Source organism: Lactuca serriola, chromosome 6, assembly GCF_051521515.1.
Source record: "Lactuca serriola cultivar US96UC23 chromosome 6, Lser_US96UC23_V15, whole genome shotgun sequence".
Taxonomy (NCBI): Eukaryota; Viridiplantae; Streptophyta; class Magnoliopsida; order Asterales; family Asteraceae; genus Lactuca; species Lactuca serriola.
In genome coordinates, this window is record NC_136413.1 from 43,614,548 (window position 1) to 43,631,812 (window position 17,265).

Genomic DNA, 17,265 nt, shown 5'->3' on the forward strand with positions numbered 1-17,265 from the left:
GAATCAAGAAGATGTTCATACAATCTCAATTTACATAGTAATTAATAGAAAATAATTATCATTAACACATTAGGTTCTTTTAACAAGATTAACATGATAAATAAGTAATTCAACATAATCCAAAACCACAAAATCACACACATAGTCATAAGAGCCTCTACTCTAAATGAAAGCAAGGTTCTTAGCCCATGACTTCAACAAATTTATCATAAAAACGAAATTCAACATTGCAAATATGATGTAAATAAAGGAATTAAGTAAATTAATGATGAATTGCCTTTGATAACTTCGAAAACAAGCTTCTAGTCAAATTTTGTAATCCACAGCTCCTTAGGGATGTCTCTGGCCTCCAAAAATCGATAAAAAAAACTCCAGCATAAGTTAGGGTTTTGAAAAGTCACGATCCAAATATAGATTCTGAAAAACAGTGCAGCACGACGTGTTTTAGGACCCAACACGCCGTGTTCTTCATTAAAAACGCGTGTACGGCAAGGCAATAATCCATATCGCGAATTTCCAATGCAACACGCCGTGTTCTTCTTTAATTTCTTCTTTTTCTTCAAAATCCAAGTTCCAAGCTTCCATTTTCCAATTCCACTTCCTTTTTCGTCCGAGCATGCCTTTGTTGCTGCAAAAGAAATTTTAATCTAATTAAGTACCTTTTGTTCAATACTTGATCCTAGATTAGCCAAAGCATGAATTATATGTTTAAATATGCCAATATCAATGATCCTAGATTAGCCAAAGCATCTGCTTCAACATTGTCTTCTCTAGGAACGTGGTTTAGGCTAAATTTTTCGAATTTTGCGGCCAGATTTTTGTGAATCTGGAGATATAGTGCTAGCTTCTCTCATTTTACTGCATAGGATCCATTAAAATGGTTAGTTAACAATAAAGAATCAACAAATACTTGAAGATCCTTGATTTGAAGATATTTGGCTAACTGTAGTTCCATGATTAGTGACTCATATTCTGCTTTGTTGTTTGTTGCGTTGAACTCAAAACTGATTGGTTGGGGTAGGATGTCCCCATGTGGCGATTTTAGTATGATCCCCAATCCAGTTCATCTTTGGTTTGATGCTCCATCTATGAATAACGTCCATCTTCCCATTTTCACTTCTTCTAGAAGTTGTTTGGCTTCTATTTGAAACAAACCAAAATACTGTGACAACCCGAAATTTTCTATCCAGTACAGTCAAACTCTTCAAAGAAAGTCAAACTCATTTCTGCTACCTTTTAGCACGTTTGGTGTCCGTTTAAGCATTCTGAGCTTTAACCCTTCAAGAGGTAAACATAGGACGTATACTCTAGGGCATCTTGTACATCTTAGAAGTCTCAAAACTCCAAGAGTTAGGAGTTTACGGCCCAAATGATGTCCTTAAACCGTAAACTCCATGGAGTATATATATGGCACTTAGCCATTTTTACTTCATTTCTTCCATTTCAACTAGAGAAAACCCGATTTCTCTCCTACGGATCTTCAAGCTTTCATCCCAAATTGTAATTACTTCTACAATAGAGTGTATTAAAGCTTATTACATGTCCATATATCAAGGAAATCACCCAAGAATCACAAGAACAAGGTGTTTACAACCCAAGATCTTCTTAGGCCATAAACCCTAAAAAGGGTGCCAAAGTGTGCCCTAGCTCCTTCCTTATGCTTAGGACTTAGCATAGAACTTTTCCTTGATGAGTGTATCACCTGAAAAACACCAAAACCCCCCATGATTATGAGTTTACGGTTTGGGAATCTCCCAAAACTGTAAACACCCCCAAAGGGTGTTTTGATGCCCCTAACACCTTAGTAAGCCTTGGATATTAGCTTAGATCCTTACACCATTGAATGAGGGACTTCAAAATTTGATTTGGTACTTCTTACCATGAGTTTACGGCTGTAAACTCATGGGGAAGTAGTCGCCAGACTGTAAACACAAGTTAGGGTCATTTTTGGACCTTAAACTCACGTACCCTCTTGTTTAAGCTTTGGAGCACTTAACCACTTAAGTCTTTATAGTTTTAAGCCTCATTTGGTGACCTAATTGATAGTTTACGGTCAGGAGTAAACTCCCCTGGACCTTAAACTCCAACAAACATGGTCCATTGACCATAAACTCCCGTATAAGGCCTTGCACTCCTTTTTTGCAACCCAATGGCCTCCTAAAACTTTGACCAAAGTGTTTTCCTCACATTAGGATGTTTATAAATATTTAATTAGTGTTATAATCACTAATTATATAGATACATATGTCTTCATATGTTATTAGGATCATTGTGCGTGTCTAAGTCGTCACTTGACACCAAGCACTTGTCCGACACTTCCATCCGATCCGTTCACTGCAGGTGAGTTCATACCCCTTAATTAACCTTTTAAATGCTTTGTAAATGTTTATAAATGCTTTATGGGGGGGAATACAAGTTGAATCATGTTTAGTTATTATATCAATCACATGTGATTAATAACTAACATGCAAATGGATTTACTATACGTTAACTGTTTTACCAAACAAATTTCTTCAAATGACTTTGTTAAACGTTTTTATATGTTTAAAACTCTTTATCAAACTGTCTTATATACTGTAAGTTTACTTTCAAACTCTTCTATAAATGTGTTTCAAACAAAGTTTTTCCTTATACTTAAACTGTTTTATCAAACAAAATACTTTCAAATCGTTTTATAAACTGACATCAAGTCATCGTTTCTTAGTATTAAACTTTTCAAAGGTTTTACAAAACTTCTTTTATGCTTTTATATTTTAAAATGCATGCCTTAATATGTATAGTTATATAAATAATGTTTAAAGGACTTAGGACGGTTAGCTCGCTTTATTTCCTTTTCCTCGTTGGGATGTGGCCTTAGGGCATCGGTTGCTCGTTCGAATGTCGTCTAAATATTAATTATATATCATGTATACATACATAGGTATAAAGGTTCCATTAGTCAGTTCAGTACCTTTGGGTAGCAAAGGTATACTTCCGGATATACTCGTACATTACTAGTAACTATAATAGGTATAGTTAGGAGATACTACTTATAATCCCAAGTACAAGGAATCACACAAGAGTCAGTTCATTCATGATTCTATACTAATACATTACATGTTGTATGAATACGTTTACATAGATACACTTATATGAATACGTTTACATAGATATGCTTACATGAATACGTTTACATAGATACGCTTACATGAATACGTTTACATAGATACGCTTACATGAATATGTTTACATAGATACGCTTACATGAATACGCTTACAATACACAATATCAGAACTAACACGACAAGGTGTTATAGCATGGAACAAGTTCAGGATCTAACTATACCAATGAATCACTAATACTTTGTGATAGTTATATTGGGTATACATGATCATAGTAATGTGGATGTTCACGGCTTGCAGAAATGCAGTTTCGTGTTTAGTTCCCAGAATCTCTTGATAGAGAGCGTATAGTACGGGTTCTAGCCATCACATTATGCCTTGACCCTCAATTAAGGCAAAATTAGTACAAAAGTAGTCACTTATTACAAATACTACAGTACTTACACTTTGTATACGACAATTGCAAATGGATTAAAAATCCGGTTAATATATTATTAATACCTTTACCATGTGACACATTCACATAATCGATGAGGTAGAAAATAATATCATTAGGCGTATAGTCGGGTCTTGGTAGAAGGCTACTTTGCAAACAGCCGGGTCTTGGTAGAAGGCTACTTTCAAAATAGTCGGGTTTTGGTAGAAGGCTACTTTCAAAACAGTTAGGTCTTGGTAGAAGACTACTTTTTATACTAGTAGAAATCATAAGGATTTTCTAGGGTATTCAAACGTTCTCAACTACTTACAAACATTTTCATACTTATACAAACTTTTCTCCAAATCTTTACAAGCCTTTACTTTCTAGTTTTACAAATCAAAGACGCATTAATACTTATGAATTCACCAGCTTTTTGGCTGATACTCGCTTTCAAAATAACTTGTATTCTTAGGTCACAAATAGACAGGTACGACGACCAGGTTTTGTGAAGACGGAGAAATCAAGACTCCTCTTTTATTTTGATTATTCATTATGTTGTCTTATACCATGAAAGAACTCTTGTAATTAAAATTATACTATTAATGCAATGGATGATGTTGTTGCTTGTTTACTACTTTACATTTTTTCGATACATTACATGACATCCTCCGCCCCAGAACGTTTCCTCCGTTCTTGGTTTTGAGGTGTGACAGATTGGTATCAGAGCATTGTTTATAGTGAATTAAGTATATCAACCCATAAAAGATATACTAACTATAAATACAATGGGATTAAATATACTCTGACCAAGAGTTTATACTTTTAAATAATAAAATATTTAACAATGTATACGTGCCTGCATTCATACTAAAATTCGTGTCACAATGACAAGAACAAAAGTATTACGATTGTTGAATATCACAGGTAAGCTCGGGGATGTATGGTCAGTCTTGGGATTGGCATAGCCTGATCAACTATGCTGGTCCGAGGAGTCATTAGCACATGCCCAAGAATGGTTGTGATGTGTCAACAAGTCTAAAAACTTACCAACACTACCAAAATGAGAACATTATAACAGAACCTAAGTCTAAAATACCATAGGGGTATTTTGTGTTACTATAATTACTTACTTGAGAACTTAAAAGGATATTCATTACTAAGTTGATAGTTGCTAAGTGGATACACTAAGGCTATATGTAACTAGGATGTTATAGACTCAGAATCTGTGAAATTTTTGCTTTACCCCTATTCCTTGTGAATTTGGAGTTAAGGTCACATATTCGAAGGCCTATCATGTTTTGATTACATATAACTGGTATGCACTTTACAAATAGTGATATAACTAATGAAGATTTTCTAATAATTATCTAGATAGTTCGTCTAATAATTATTTCCTTACCCCAATTATCGCGTAGATAACATGACTGGACTCCATCCCCACGGCAACCCATACCATCCGAATGAAGGCAATGTTGGATGGTTTGGAGAAGAACCCGAGAATGATCATCCAATCCCTTTGAATGATCACCATGCTGAAAATCTTTCGGATGATGATAACTCCGAACCCAAGGTTGAGAACCTACCCCCGATAGCTCCCATTCCAAATCCTAACCCTCGTCCGACTTCTCATGGCCCGACGCCTCCTTGGGTAGAATGCTTGGAAACATGGAGCGAAGATAAAGATCAACCTATGCCGTTTAATGGAGACCGAAGCTTCTACAACGTAAACGAAGGGAGCTCAGCAGACAAAGTTCTACCAATCCTGATCCATAGAGTTGCCCGAAACGAAATTCAGAGTAGGATGGCTCGCCAACGTATCGAAGAGGTTAATGCCAATGCAAGAATGCATACCATTTGCACCAATCGCCTTGATCACACAAGTGAGAGATCTGAGAGAAACCATTAGACACTGTTGCAAGCACTAGCTGAAACTCGAGCCGAAGTCATAGATCTCTGAGTACGCCATAGGGTGTACAAAAGACACCTACTTGATATGGAACATCAACTAGCTTAACTAAGGATTCAACATAAGAGTGACCGTCGCCAGTAGGAGATGCTTTACTTTCCTTCTTTGTTTTAAAGAATCGTGCTCATGTCTATGTTCTGTATGGTACTTTCTATGTGACTACCTTGTACTATAAGTACTTATAGTTAGACCCTTATGCTGTCAAGGACTTTTCTACTCCGGATGTGATGTAAGACCTACTACAAGGTCAATTTTTCCCGAACTTATTACATCTTAAACATCGATGATATTGATAGTCGGCTAACTTCCGTGTCACTCTTTGTTCAAATACTTTCATCATACCTTCATTGGAGTCTATCTAAAATTTGCTTTAGTCAAGTCATTGGACTATAGTAATTTAACTCCGGAAACGTTTCCAAGTCTCTTTCAAAGGTTGGATCATGTTATTCACCAACCAATGGTACCCCCAGTTTGAACGTCAAACGTCTTGAGACCATTCCATGAACCTACTTCTACTCTTTACTAAGGACTGGATCATAGGGATGTAGGTCAAACCTTCTTGAACATGCTTCTATTCCGTACTAGGACTTCATCATAGGGATGTAGGTCAAACCTGCGAGAATATACTCCTACTCTTTAGTTGAAGGATCGAAATACATCTAGGGTCAATGGTAGCCTTTTCTAGAAATTCTAGTTCATCACAAACGATTCGTAAGAAGGATATTATTATGACTTTCCTAGCTTATACATTCCCCAGTTATATATAACGAATACATGGTAGACAATATAATGTGATATTTCTAATTTAGTTTCTTTTCCTCGTTGGGATGTGAAACTTGAGAAGAATCACACATTTTATTATCCGCCCAATCTTGATTATATCATAACATGTATAAGCTAAATTTTCATTTATAACGACTCATCTCTTAGCCAGAATCAAATTGATACAGGTTCGACCGTATTATCCCACGAACCTCTCTTCTTTCGTATTACATAATCATGTCATCATCCAGAAATAGCCCATCGAGCAACAAAACCCCTATCCTTCATATCAACGCCGCTACGTTACAAGCCGTGGTAGCAGCTGCCGTGACAGCTTTCCTTGCATACATCAACTCTAGCAACGCGAACAAGAATGGCAAGGGAGTCGAAAATTACGATTGTAGTACCAATCCTGGAGACCAACAAATGACAACAGTCACGGACCTGCAAAACCGTAAGACCGAAAAGAGGAAACAATATCGCCAAGCCAGAAAGGAGCGCAAGCGATCCCAAAGACTTGCCATGCAACAGCAGCAAGTGGCAACTCCTGCCACTTCAGCACCGGCACAACCCATTTCTCAAGTCCCTGGCATCGGGACCAACCCTGCACACAAAGGTGGTAGTAAAACCGGACACTATAAAAGGAAATTTTCAAAGTGGATGAATGAGGAGGGCACCAGTGTTCACATAACACTTACTTGACACCTCACTCCCAAAGCTAGTACTAGCCAGACATGTCACCAATGCGGTGAGATAGGGCACTTCAAGAAGGATTGTCCAATAACAAAGAGCTTCGGCTCAGACGGGAGAATGCTAAGGATCACTGCTGCAGGAGAGACTACTCCGGACCCACGTTAATGTAATTAAGGCGTTTCGTTGTAACAGACTTATAAACTGTTTTAAACTAGTGCAACTAGAGTCTTATCTTTTGCGAGATCCCGTCAGTAAAGGGACCCTCGTGGTGCATATACTTGTCTTTTGTAGTATACCTTATTCACAGCTAGCAGCATTCCGGTAGTACTCTAAAGTACTGTAACTCAGTCAAAAGTTGCACTGTTATGTTTTGTCTGTAACGCCTTTATGTTCAAATCTAGTATCTTTATTTTCAAGTATGTCCGACATTATCATACAACTTGAGTCCATTCGATCCTCACAATACCAGTTCGTGTGCATATCTCTTTCTCCGAAATCGCCTTTCTAGCGAAGCCGTCATTCCAGAACACCGAAGTACTCATGCATGGAGTACCTCATGTTTCTTATCCTTTCCGAAGAAATCTCAGCAAACCTCCCCGAAGTACCACTCGTACAGTACGTCAAGCTCAATCCAAAGACCCATACGGTTGATCTATCGCTGAAGAATGTATACATAGGGGTGGTATATAATCAAGGTTCTACAGGTTTAGAATTGACGATTCCACTTTAACTTCTTTTCCTCGTTGGGATATGAACTTAAAGAAGAATAAGTTATTCGACTACCTTTTCAATCTTAATTATATACAACTCGTATACACGAGACTGTGATTGATGAACCATGTATGACTTCTAATATGAACTTCAGGACGGGGACTACCCAAGACTACGAGTGATCGCATCGTCATGCGAACAAACTTAGAACCCAATACGACTCCTATAACCAGATCGCTCTATGGTCTAACGCCAACGGTGATACAAGAACCGTCCGGACAGCGTAATGGCTACTCAATCGTTATAGTTATGCCTAACTGTCAAGACACATTTCGTAGTAGATATTCTGGTATTACAGAAACATATTATGATGTAACATTTTTATCCATAATGGAAGTGATATATATATATATATATATATATATATATATATATATATTGTTCAATGTATTTTCAATAATCTGTGATCCCACATCCTAACGTCGCGCCGCCCGGTGTTCCTGCCGCCGGTTGGAGGTGTGAAATTTATGTGTCATAATAGTACCTATCATGAAAACAGGTGTCATAGGTTCTCCCCTCCTTTAAAGGATTTTATCCTCAAAATCTTGATAAATAAGTAAGGGCATCTCAACTTAAATTTCTTCTCGGACTCTCAAGTCACAATCTCATTTTATTATAAGATGTCTCTCTTGTCCTGTCTAAATCTTTAAGTGTCTCAAACACTCTTACTCTATTCTCATATCATATAACTCTCTTAGGTATACATTTTTCTTCTCTTAAACTTTCTCTAATAACTAATTAATCATTTACCCCTATCATAATAGTAACCCTATTAAGTCATGTCTTAACTTATCATGTCAATTACTGCACTTCTACTACAATAGTGTCTTAAACTCTCACCATTTATTATAATGCATAAATTCTACATGTATCTCAAACAAGTTTGTAAATTTCCAAACTTTGGTCACTAAAGATCATTCAACAATTGAAAGTCATATTGATTGCCAAAGGAATTGTGTGATCCTAAAGACCAATCTCAAAAGTAAATACTACTATAATGTAGTTAAATCAAGATATATGTAATTACAACAACTCTTAAACTCTACTCATGTGTTTGCCACTCAATCGTTATTGGAATGCTAAAAGAAAAGTTAACTATTCATATTTTCTCATATTCTCATCTGAAGGCTTTGCGTTTTCTTTTCTATTATCATTAGACATTCTCAATGTATGTTCTCTCTCTGACTCTAATCTTCCTTACTGATGTATTTATCTTACTACCAGTCACAACTCTTAACTCTTTTCAATCAGTAGTAATCCTCTTACTACCATCTACAATCGAGTATTATATTTGGCTATTCTCAACTAATAGTATTTCTTTTACTATTAACCACAACTTTAAGCTATGATTACTCACTCATCTCAACTCATCTTATTCTCATTAAAGACATATTTCTAACTTTTGCATTAAAAGAACTCATTATACCATCTCTTTTATAATACTCTTTATAAATACAAAAAAGATTTTTCAAAATTTCCATTTCATCATTTTAACAATTTATGCTCTTAACTCTTAACTCAATTACGTTTACAAGAATAATGTGTCATATGACATTCGAATAACTCTTTGATTTTAAATAATGATATCAATCCTCTGATGATATCACAATTAACTTTTATTAAGATTTTTTCTCAGGTTCTCATGATCATTTTTTTTTAATATATTCAATCAAAAGCTCGTCTTCCTTTTACATATATTGCTCTCTATTTACTCTTGTTCTCGCATAATATTATGTTCTTCTTATAATTATTCTAGTTGCATCACCTACGCAGTATACCGCTTACTCTTTTCACACACTTTTTATGTTTTCTCCGGGTTTAGACATATTTCTCTTATATTTAAACACATCTTGTGTCTTAATTTACTATTCCCTTCATGTGACTTTTTGGTAGTGATCCACTTTAATTGATAGGGAAAATGTTCCCCACAATTACAAACCGATTTGACTTAAATTAACTTATTTTGATTTGAAGTTTTTGCCTTTTTTTTGTTTTTTGTTTTTTTTTTTTTTTGTATCTTTTGTCTTTTATTTTATTACTATTATATAATAATATTATTATTATAATTATTTTAATTAATTATGTCATTTTTTAATTACTTTTGTTTTAGAAAAGCATTTTTTATATATAGTTGTGTTTTTATTTTTCGTACCGACTATCCATATGTTAATTTTTTTCGTCCAGACGATCCATGTGTTATTTTTTTGGTCGTACTATTGTTGGGTTATTTTTTTTCACTCGGACTATCCTTGTGTTACTTTTTCGGTCGGATTATCCATTTGTCATTTTTTTTTTCGGATTATCCATGCGTTATTGTTTTGTTCAGACTATCTATGTGTTATTTTCTCATCCCGTATATCCATGTATTATTTTTTCGTTTGCATTATCATTGTCTATCTCTGTGTTATTTTTTTCGTTCCGATCGAAGAAAACAACGCAAGGATAGTCGGAATAAAAAAAATAATAACGCAATGATAGTCTGAACGAAAAATTAAAACAGTGCTAGTCTGAATGAAAAAATAACATATGAATAGTCTGAACCATTGTTGTCAAAATCGCGATCCTAATCGTAGGATCGCACGACCCGACGATCCTAGGTATGAAAAACGATCTAGATCGTAAAAGGATCGTATTTGGGGTAGGATCGCAGGTAGGATCATAAGATCGTAGGTAGGATCGTAGGATCGATATCCAATCCGATCCTACCTTCCCTTGACTTTTTTTTAAATTTAATTTTATAATTTTTTTTTTTGCAAATGAAATTTTTTTTACCACTTTATGTTTTTTTTATCTTTTACCAATCTAACATTTATCATTTTTTATTGTTACTTATGACTAATATTTTGAAGTTTTTATAACTTTTGAACGAAAAATTAAAATTTTGAAATATTTTTCATGATTAAATATTATAAATTAAAATTATATTTTATTTTGTGGGATCTTAGAATCTCGATCCCGATCTTGCAAACCCAAAAACGATCCTAGGTAGGATCCCGAACCTGAGAACCTTGGTCTGAACAAAAAAAAATAACACATTGATAGTTGGAACGGAAAAATAACACAAGAATAGTCGGAACGAAAAAAATAACATAGGCATAATCCGTATGAAAGAATAACACATAGATAATCCGAACAAAAAAAAAATAACACATAAATTTTTTTTTGTTCGTTTGAACTATTTTTGTGTTATTTTGTTTCATTCACCCGTGTTATTTTTTTGTTCGGATTTTATATATATATATATATATATATATATATATATATATATATATATATATATATATATATATATATATATATATAAAAGAACAAAAAATAACAAAAAAAAAAAAAAAAAACAATAAAATTCCAAAGCATCATGTCAATAGAGGTAAATCAAGCAATTTGAAGGTTACATGAAGAAATTTCCTTCAAAAAATGAAGGGTGCAAACGATAAAAGGCTCGTGGTGAGGATAAGATTGTTGGTCCTAATAATTTAATAACTAGATGGGAATCATTTGCATCCGTTGGCGCTGAGTCATATTTTTTTTTGTTCTTTCAGGTTGTATATGTACTGCAAAATACAATTATATTGATGAATATATATTTAACATACAGGAGATTCTTGGATAGGTCTTATATACAAATTTAGGAATGGAAGTAGTTGAACGCAACAACATATCAAAAGATTATAAAACAAACAAACATATTACATGTAGGGATGTCAAACTGAATTTAGGTAATAAACAAATAAACAAAAGTACATTGCTATTTTTAGACTTACAGTAGAGGTCCATTGCATCTAATTTATGTCCATATCAAGAGTTTTTTCCTTCTTGAGGAGCAACTTATACAAAACCCCATCCACCACAACAACCAAAAATCAATCCCATTATGTAACCCATACACAGTACACAGTTTTAATATATGGTTATTTTTATTCAACAAACTACATAACAGGAAATCATTTTTTTAAAAGGGAAAATAAATCATCTTATCTTACCAAGATGCATTGCCATCACCAGATTGCGAACTTATAACTGAAAAACATTGTAATTATTAATTCATTAAATTCTAGCATTCCCGAAAATGTTAACAGAAAGAGTGTTGGATACCTGTTTCATTCGCCTAAAGGCTGCACACAACTCCAATCATCACTATGATCATCATTTGCCCAAACCTGAAAATAAAAACATAATAGATTATGGTGTACAATTTGATACGTTATAACAACTCCATTAGTATGGCAAATCATTTAAACAACCCATACTCCAAATCTTCAAATTTAACAAATTAAAAAAAAAAAAAAACAATTTTATATTTCTATATATATATATATATATATATATATATATATATATATATATATATATATATATATAAGAGAAATATAGAAAAAGACAAATATAGTCATATTTGCATAAGACTTTTCCTTAAAAAAAAATATAAAAAAAAAAAAAAAAAAAAAAAAAAGAAAAAAGAAAAAGAAAAGAACAGCTTAATAGTACACATACAAATGATAAAGTTTTCATGGATTAGAGTGAAGTATTGTTTTCTTGTAACTATATAGTCCCAAATTTATTTATTTAGTTAGTTCAATACATATCAAAAATATTGTGAATCTGAAAAAAAAAATGAAGTTTTAGACCCATTATCTTCCTTTGAAACTCTTCTCAAATCATACTTTATTCCGGCAAAATAAGATTTAAAAAAAACAGTTATACATACTATTTACAAAATATACATGTTTGAGGCTATGACCTTAAACATTAATTGCCAATGTACAATATTATGCACTTGCTTCTGTGTAAACAGTATCTTATTTTCATTAAAGAAAGAAAAATAAAATGACCAATTAGACTATCAAGATTATAATTATCCATAAAGAACATTGTACATGCCACTCATTTACTCTTAGCATGGAGTTTAAACAATAAAATCTTTCTCTCCATCAAAAGTGCATTGGGATAAATAGAGTCAAACATCATCATCCATCATCTGGAAATTGAAAAGAGCAAACACAATCCATATAACTTGGTTGTAAGATTATAAATTTCCATTACTACCCTTATTCAAAGGTATATGTAGAATACCTCCACCTGAATCCCACTTGAATATGTCCTTTGAGGTTGGATAAACCATTTTGTTAGAGGGAATCATAAACTACCATAGGATTTTAAAATAAGAACCGCATACACAACAATTTCTTATTTTTGTGATGATTTCGGAATTAAACTTGCCAAATGAAAGCTCTAAACCCATGGGCCCTTCCATATAAACCGGAAGTCAAATCGAACAATCTTTGTTTGTTGATCAAACACTAATTTATCCATATAAAAGTTAATAAGGGCGAAAAGGGCTAAAATGGTCATTTACTTTTGGTGGGATTTCAAGTCCACCAAGCAAATTACACCCTTTGTTTGCAAATAAAACGTAATATAATGGTAAAAAGGGGTATCGATCCTTGGGAAAATGGTTGTATTCAATCACCAATGCAATCCAAAAGAACTAATGTAATTAAACTAATTAACTACAAGTAGACTAAAAAAGGGGGGGGGGGGGGGGGGGGGGGGGGGTTGATTCCTTGAAAACTAAAAAAAAAACTTGAATAATTAAAAATCTTGCAATTAAGCAAGTTGATGAGATGCTCAAATGTTGGAAATAATTGGTTAACTATGGCAATTCAACACAATGAACGTTTATGTGTTTATCATTAGGATCTAATACAAAGCTTATCCTTCATCCCAAATTGGTTATAGCAATCATGAAGCATGAGATGTCAAGATTCCTCATAGGTAGTATGGAGGTTGGGGAAGCCCACAACACACCTTCTTAATTAAGATCAAGGGTCAATTGAAGCAATTGATCCCAAGAAATCAATTAGCCTTAAGAATGAAGGAATCCCTAATTCCTAGAGGATGTTAAATGCTTACACATCCATAAAGGAGTTATGATTCATAAGTTAGAGATGATTTCTACCATCATAAAGCTTTTGTTCTAGATAAATTCAATGATCCAATGCAAAATCAAAGAAATAAATCAACAATTGCTCATTCAATTACTAAACTCATGATCAAAGCATCAAATAAGCATAAGAATTGCAAACTAGAATCATAAACATGGAATAAACTGATAATCAACATAAATCCTTCAAAACCCACAAACATTCATTGGTTTTCAGCCAAAGTCAACCAAATAAGAGTATTAACCACTCATGGCAACAAAGTAACAAGAACAATAATCTAATTGCATAAAGAAACTACCTAAGATTTGGAAAGATGAAAGGAAATGGTTTCTAGCTCCCAAAATCGCCTCTTGCAGATCTCCAATGGTGAAAAATCGTCAATGTAGCTGGTAGATCTGATCCCCCAAGGTTATGGTGTGCCAAATAACCAAAATGCCCAAACTGGGCAGTTGTGCGGGTACCCGCGCGACGAAAATTCCACTCGCGCAAACGATGTTGTGTTGCCATTGGTCCACCATTCCACTACTTCACCCTTCCACTACCAAAGATTCCTTTGGTACCCCCTGGTCCATATAATTTGAATCCACCAATCATCATTTAGCTACCAAATGGATGCTCCAAACCCAAAATTAGAAATTTATGATCCATCTTCACAAGCCCAAATAATCCAAGCCATCAACTTTAAAAGCCCAATTCTTCTTCTTTGATTCCGCCAAGCCCAAAAATGCCTCGGGAGCCCACTAAGCCGTCTTCACTCTAATCCACAATCACAAAAGCTCCAAAACCCTGCAAAATTTCTCATGCAACATAACAAGTCTCCGATACGATCCATGATAAAGAAAATAAAGAATATATAATGCAATACTAATAAAAAGAGCTAAAAATCTAAAATAAACTAATAAAAATAAGGAAATAAAATAAGCTATCAACTTTCATCGGGTTGTTAATAAATAAAAAAGAAGTTGGGGAAAGAAAACCCTGTCAGATATGTTTCACCAATCTGCAAAATCTAACAACTTTAAAGGCAAATATTTTGATTCCTTACATTGCCATTCATCGAAAATTGAAGTAGAAGTTGAATTACAGCTCCTACAAAACTTACCCAAGCAAACAAATTATTAAAAAATGTATAAAACTAATTAATATTGATTATCATAAGTTATAGTTTGACAACACAATCCCCTCAACATTAACCACACACATATAAGAGGCTACAACATATGCCATGGACATGAAGAAGACAATAGATTATCTTTTTCCTAACATCTTATTAAGCTTAGAAAAGCATTAAGCATATGAATCTAGTAGATTTACTATGATTTTTTCTTCTTTCTATTTTTCTCTTGTTACTCACAGAGTCCTTACTTGATTTTACTCATCAAGCCAAAAAATAGGCGTCAAACGATTTGTTCCAATAACAAATAACAAATTTTAAGCTTCAGAGTAACTCTACGTACATAATCTATAACGAAGAACAACACAAAATGAGCTAGAGAGAGTAATACCTAATTCAAAGTCATGGGAAGCATATGTCGCTTCCAAAACAGACATTCCACCAATAGTATATACTTTGTAAACCTGCACAATTGATCAGTTGGCTTTTTGAGTTTCAAAGTCAATAATAGTTGATAGATATAAAGAAGAACAAACTGGTTAGTGTATGAGGTGAGGTTCCACCAACAGTGATTTCATCTGGGAAATCTACTCAACCTAATTTAAGATGAAACCTGTTGCTCTAATTTCCACACAACTAAAGAAGCAGGCTCTGTTTGCTGGGATTGCTGGATCAACTTTGATTACACGAGCAACTTCAACCACTGTGTACTCAGTAAAAGTTGATACATGCAAGAAATGGTATAAAGTTTCTCCATTCATGTCTGTGAATATGCTTGTTTCATTTCTACCCACCCATGGAGTACAATGGAAAGGATATTTTGAACACAGGTTGCTTTTTTTGGACAAACAATTTGCACATTCACCACAATCTGGCAGAAACATTGGAATCACAGTGTCTCATTCAACAACTTCATGTACGCCTTCACCGATACTCTCTACAACCCTTTAATGGAGAAAATTTGAACGAATTTATGTAATTAGGATGAAAATTCAACAAAGTTAACATGAACAGTTTACTAATTTTGATGTCTGGGGAAAATTGCAGGAGGACGCTTTAGGAGAAAACAACAATCGTTAATTAACATCAACAAAAACACTCGATTGATTTAAAATTTGATCTCAAACAACAATCTACCTCCAATTTCCAGTAGTTGATATCACTATGGCAAAGCGAAGTGCATATGATTTTGATTCGAACTTCGCGAGGTTTTGGTGCAGCCACTATCACTTCCTCGATCACCAGCGGTTCCTGTGGTTTCCTAGCAATCGCAGCTGCCAAAAACACAATCTGCCATTGATTCTTCAAAGAAAAAAGAAAATTACGGCAGATGTTGCCTTCATCCATTTGGTAATTGTTTATATCTTGGGAAAACATGCAGTTTCAAAATTTGAAACAGTTTTTTTTATCGATGTAAGTTAAAGGAATTAAAGTACTGAAGCATGAGTAGAAGAACTTACATCGGCACCTGATAGGCTTTCCAGCAGTGTTGCTAGACCTTTTTCCGTCCATGGTCCAGTCCTAAGGTTTGTGAGCTTCAAATCAGAACAACACATCGATTCAGCGGACGGTGGAGAAGGAGAAAAAAAGACCAATCGATGTGTATCTTCTTAGGATGCTCATCTGACTTTGTGGGTAGGACTCTACCGACGACCTGAAACTGATGGAACTACACCATATACAAACACAATTAGTTTTTATCATTTCATAAAACCTTGACTTGGAAGAGAAGAGTAGACGAAGGTTGGCATAGTTATGTAGTAAATTACAGAGTTTGTACTTAGTCGGGTTCCTCTTAAAAAGCCCTAAACCCCGCTGTTGCTGAAGCTGGTTAGCGGGACATATAACGGTGATGTTGTAATCGATGTATACTGAAAATAAACCAAATGAAAGTGTGATGGACACAACCAATGAGTGAGTGGATGCCCTCTTTAGCCGACCACTTCCACGGAAGGACTTGGCCAACACCGGTCGCCTTCAACGCCGACGAAGCAACTCCGGTATACTGTTTTCTACGACGAAGCGACTCGAAACAACTATGCTCCTCAAAGGCAGTCCTCATGGATCGCCGCCTCACAAATTTACAGGAAGGCAATGAAATTGAGAGCAATTTGGGATAAGAAGAAAGAGGTGAAGTCGACGACGGTGTGTCGATGGAGGTGAGAATGAAAATTTGAGGGAAAACAGAGTTGAGGGCAAAAATATTGGAGTCGGTGGAGGCAGCAACTGGCTTTGAGGAAGAGAAGATAAGGATGAGAAAAGGTATGGCAGTACGTGCGAAACAACGACAAATACAACTTTCAGTGTCAAAATAACGAAAAAGAAAACTTCCGCGTGTAAATATGAAAGAGAAAAAAAGTTACTGTTCCTCAAGTTTTTAAAGATTAATAGTATATATAATAACAGTATCTGATAATAAACACATGATAAAAGAAAATTAAATACTACGAATAAAACAAAACTAAACTAAATGGATGATCTAAGTAAAAAAAAA

General features: G+C 34.4%; 1 protein-coding gene across 9 annotated transcripts; it reads right to left on the reverse strand.

Moving 5' to 3' along the window:
* Positions 1-13,812: 13,812 nt before the first annotated feature.
* LOC145058054 (alcohol dehydrogenase-like 7) lies at positions 13,813-17,055 on the reverse strand. Of its 9 annotated transcripts, none has more exons than XM_079005974.1 (6): positions 16,552-17,055; positions 16,232-16,440; positions 15,909-16,073; positions 15,163-15,235; positions 14,703-14,746; positions 13,813-14,443 (listed from the first exon to the last, which is right to left on the reverse strand). In XM_079005974.1, exons 2-6 carry the CDS (start codon positions 16,325-16,327, stop codon positions 14,414-14,416), a joined length of 408 nt encoding a protein of 135 aa, XP_078862100.1. In that variant the 5' UTR covers positions 16,328-16,440; positions 16,552-17,055; the 3' UTR covers positions 13,813-14,413. The 9 variants fall into 9 exon arrangements, 6 of the variants coding, with proteins under 6 accessions (XP_078862100.1, XP_078862099.1, XP_078862104.1 ...); XM_079005973.1 differs by having other exon boundaries at positions 16,541-17,054; XM_079005978.1 differs by having other exon boundaries at positions 14,703-14,754; positions 16,232-17,055.
* Positions 17,056-17,265: the final 210 nt, after the last annotated feature.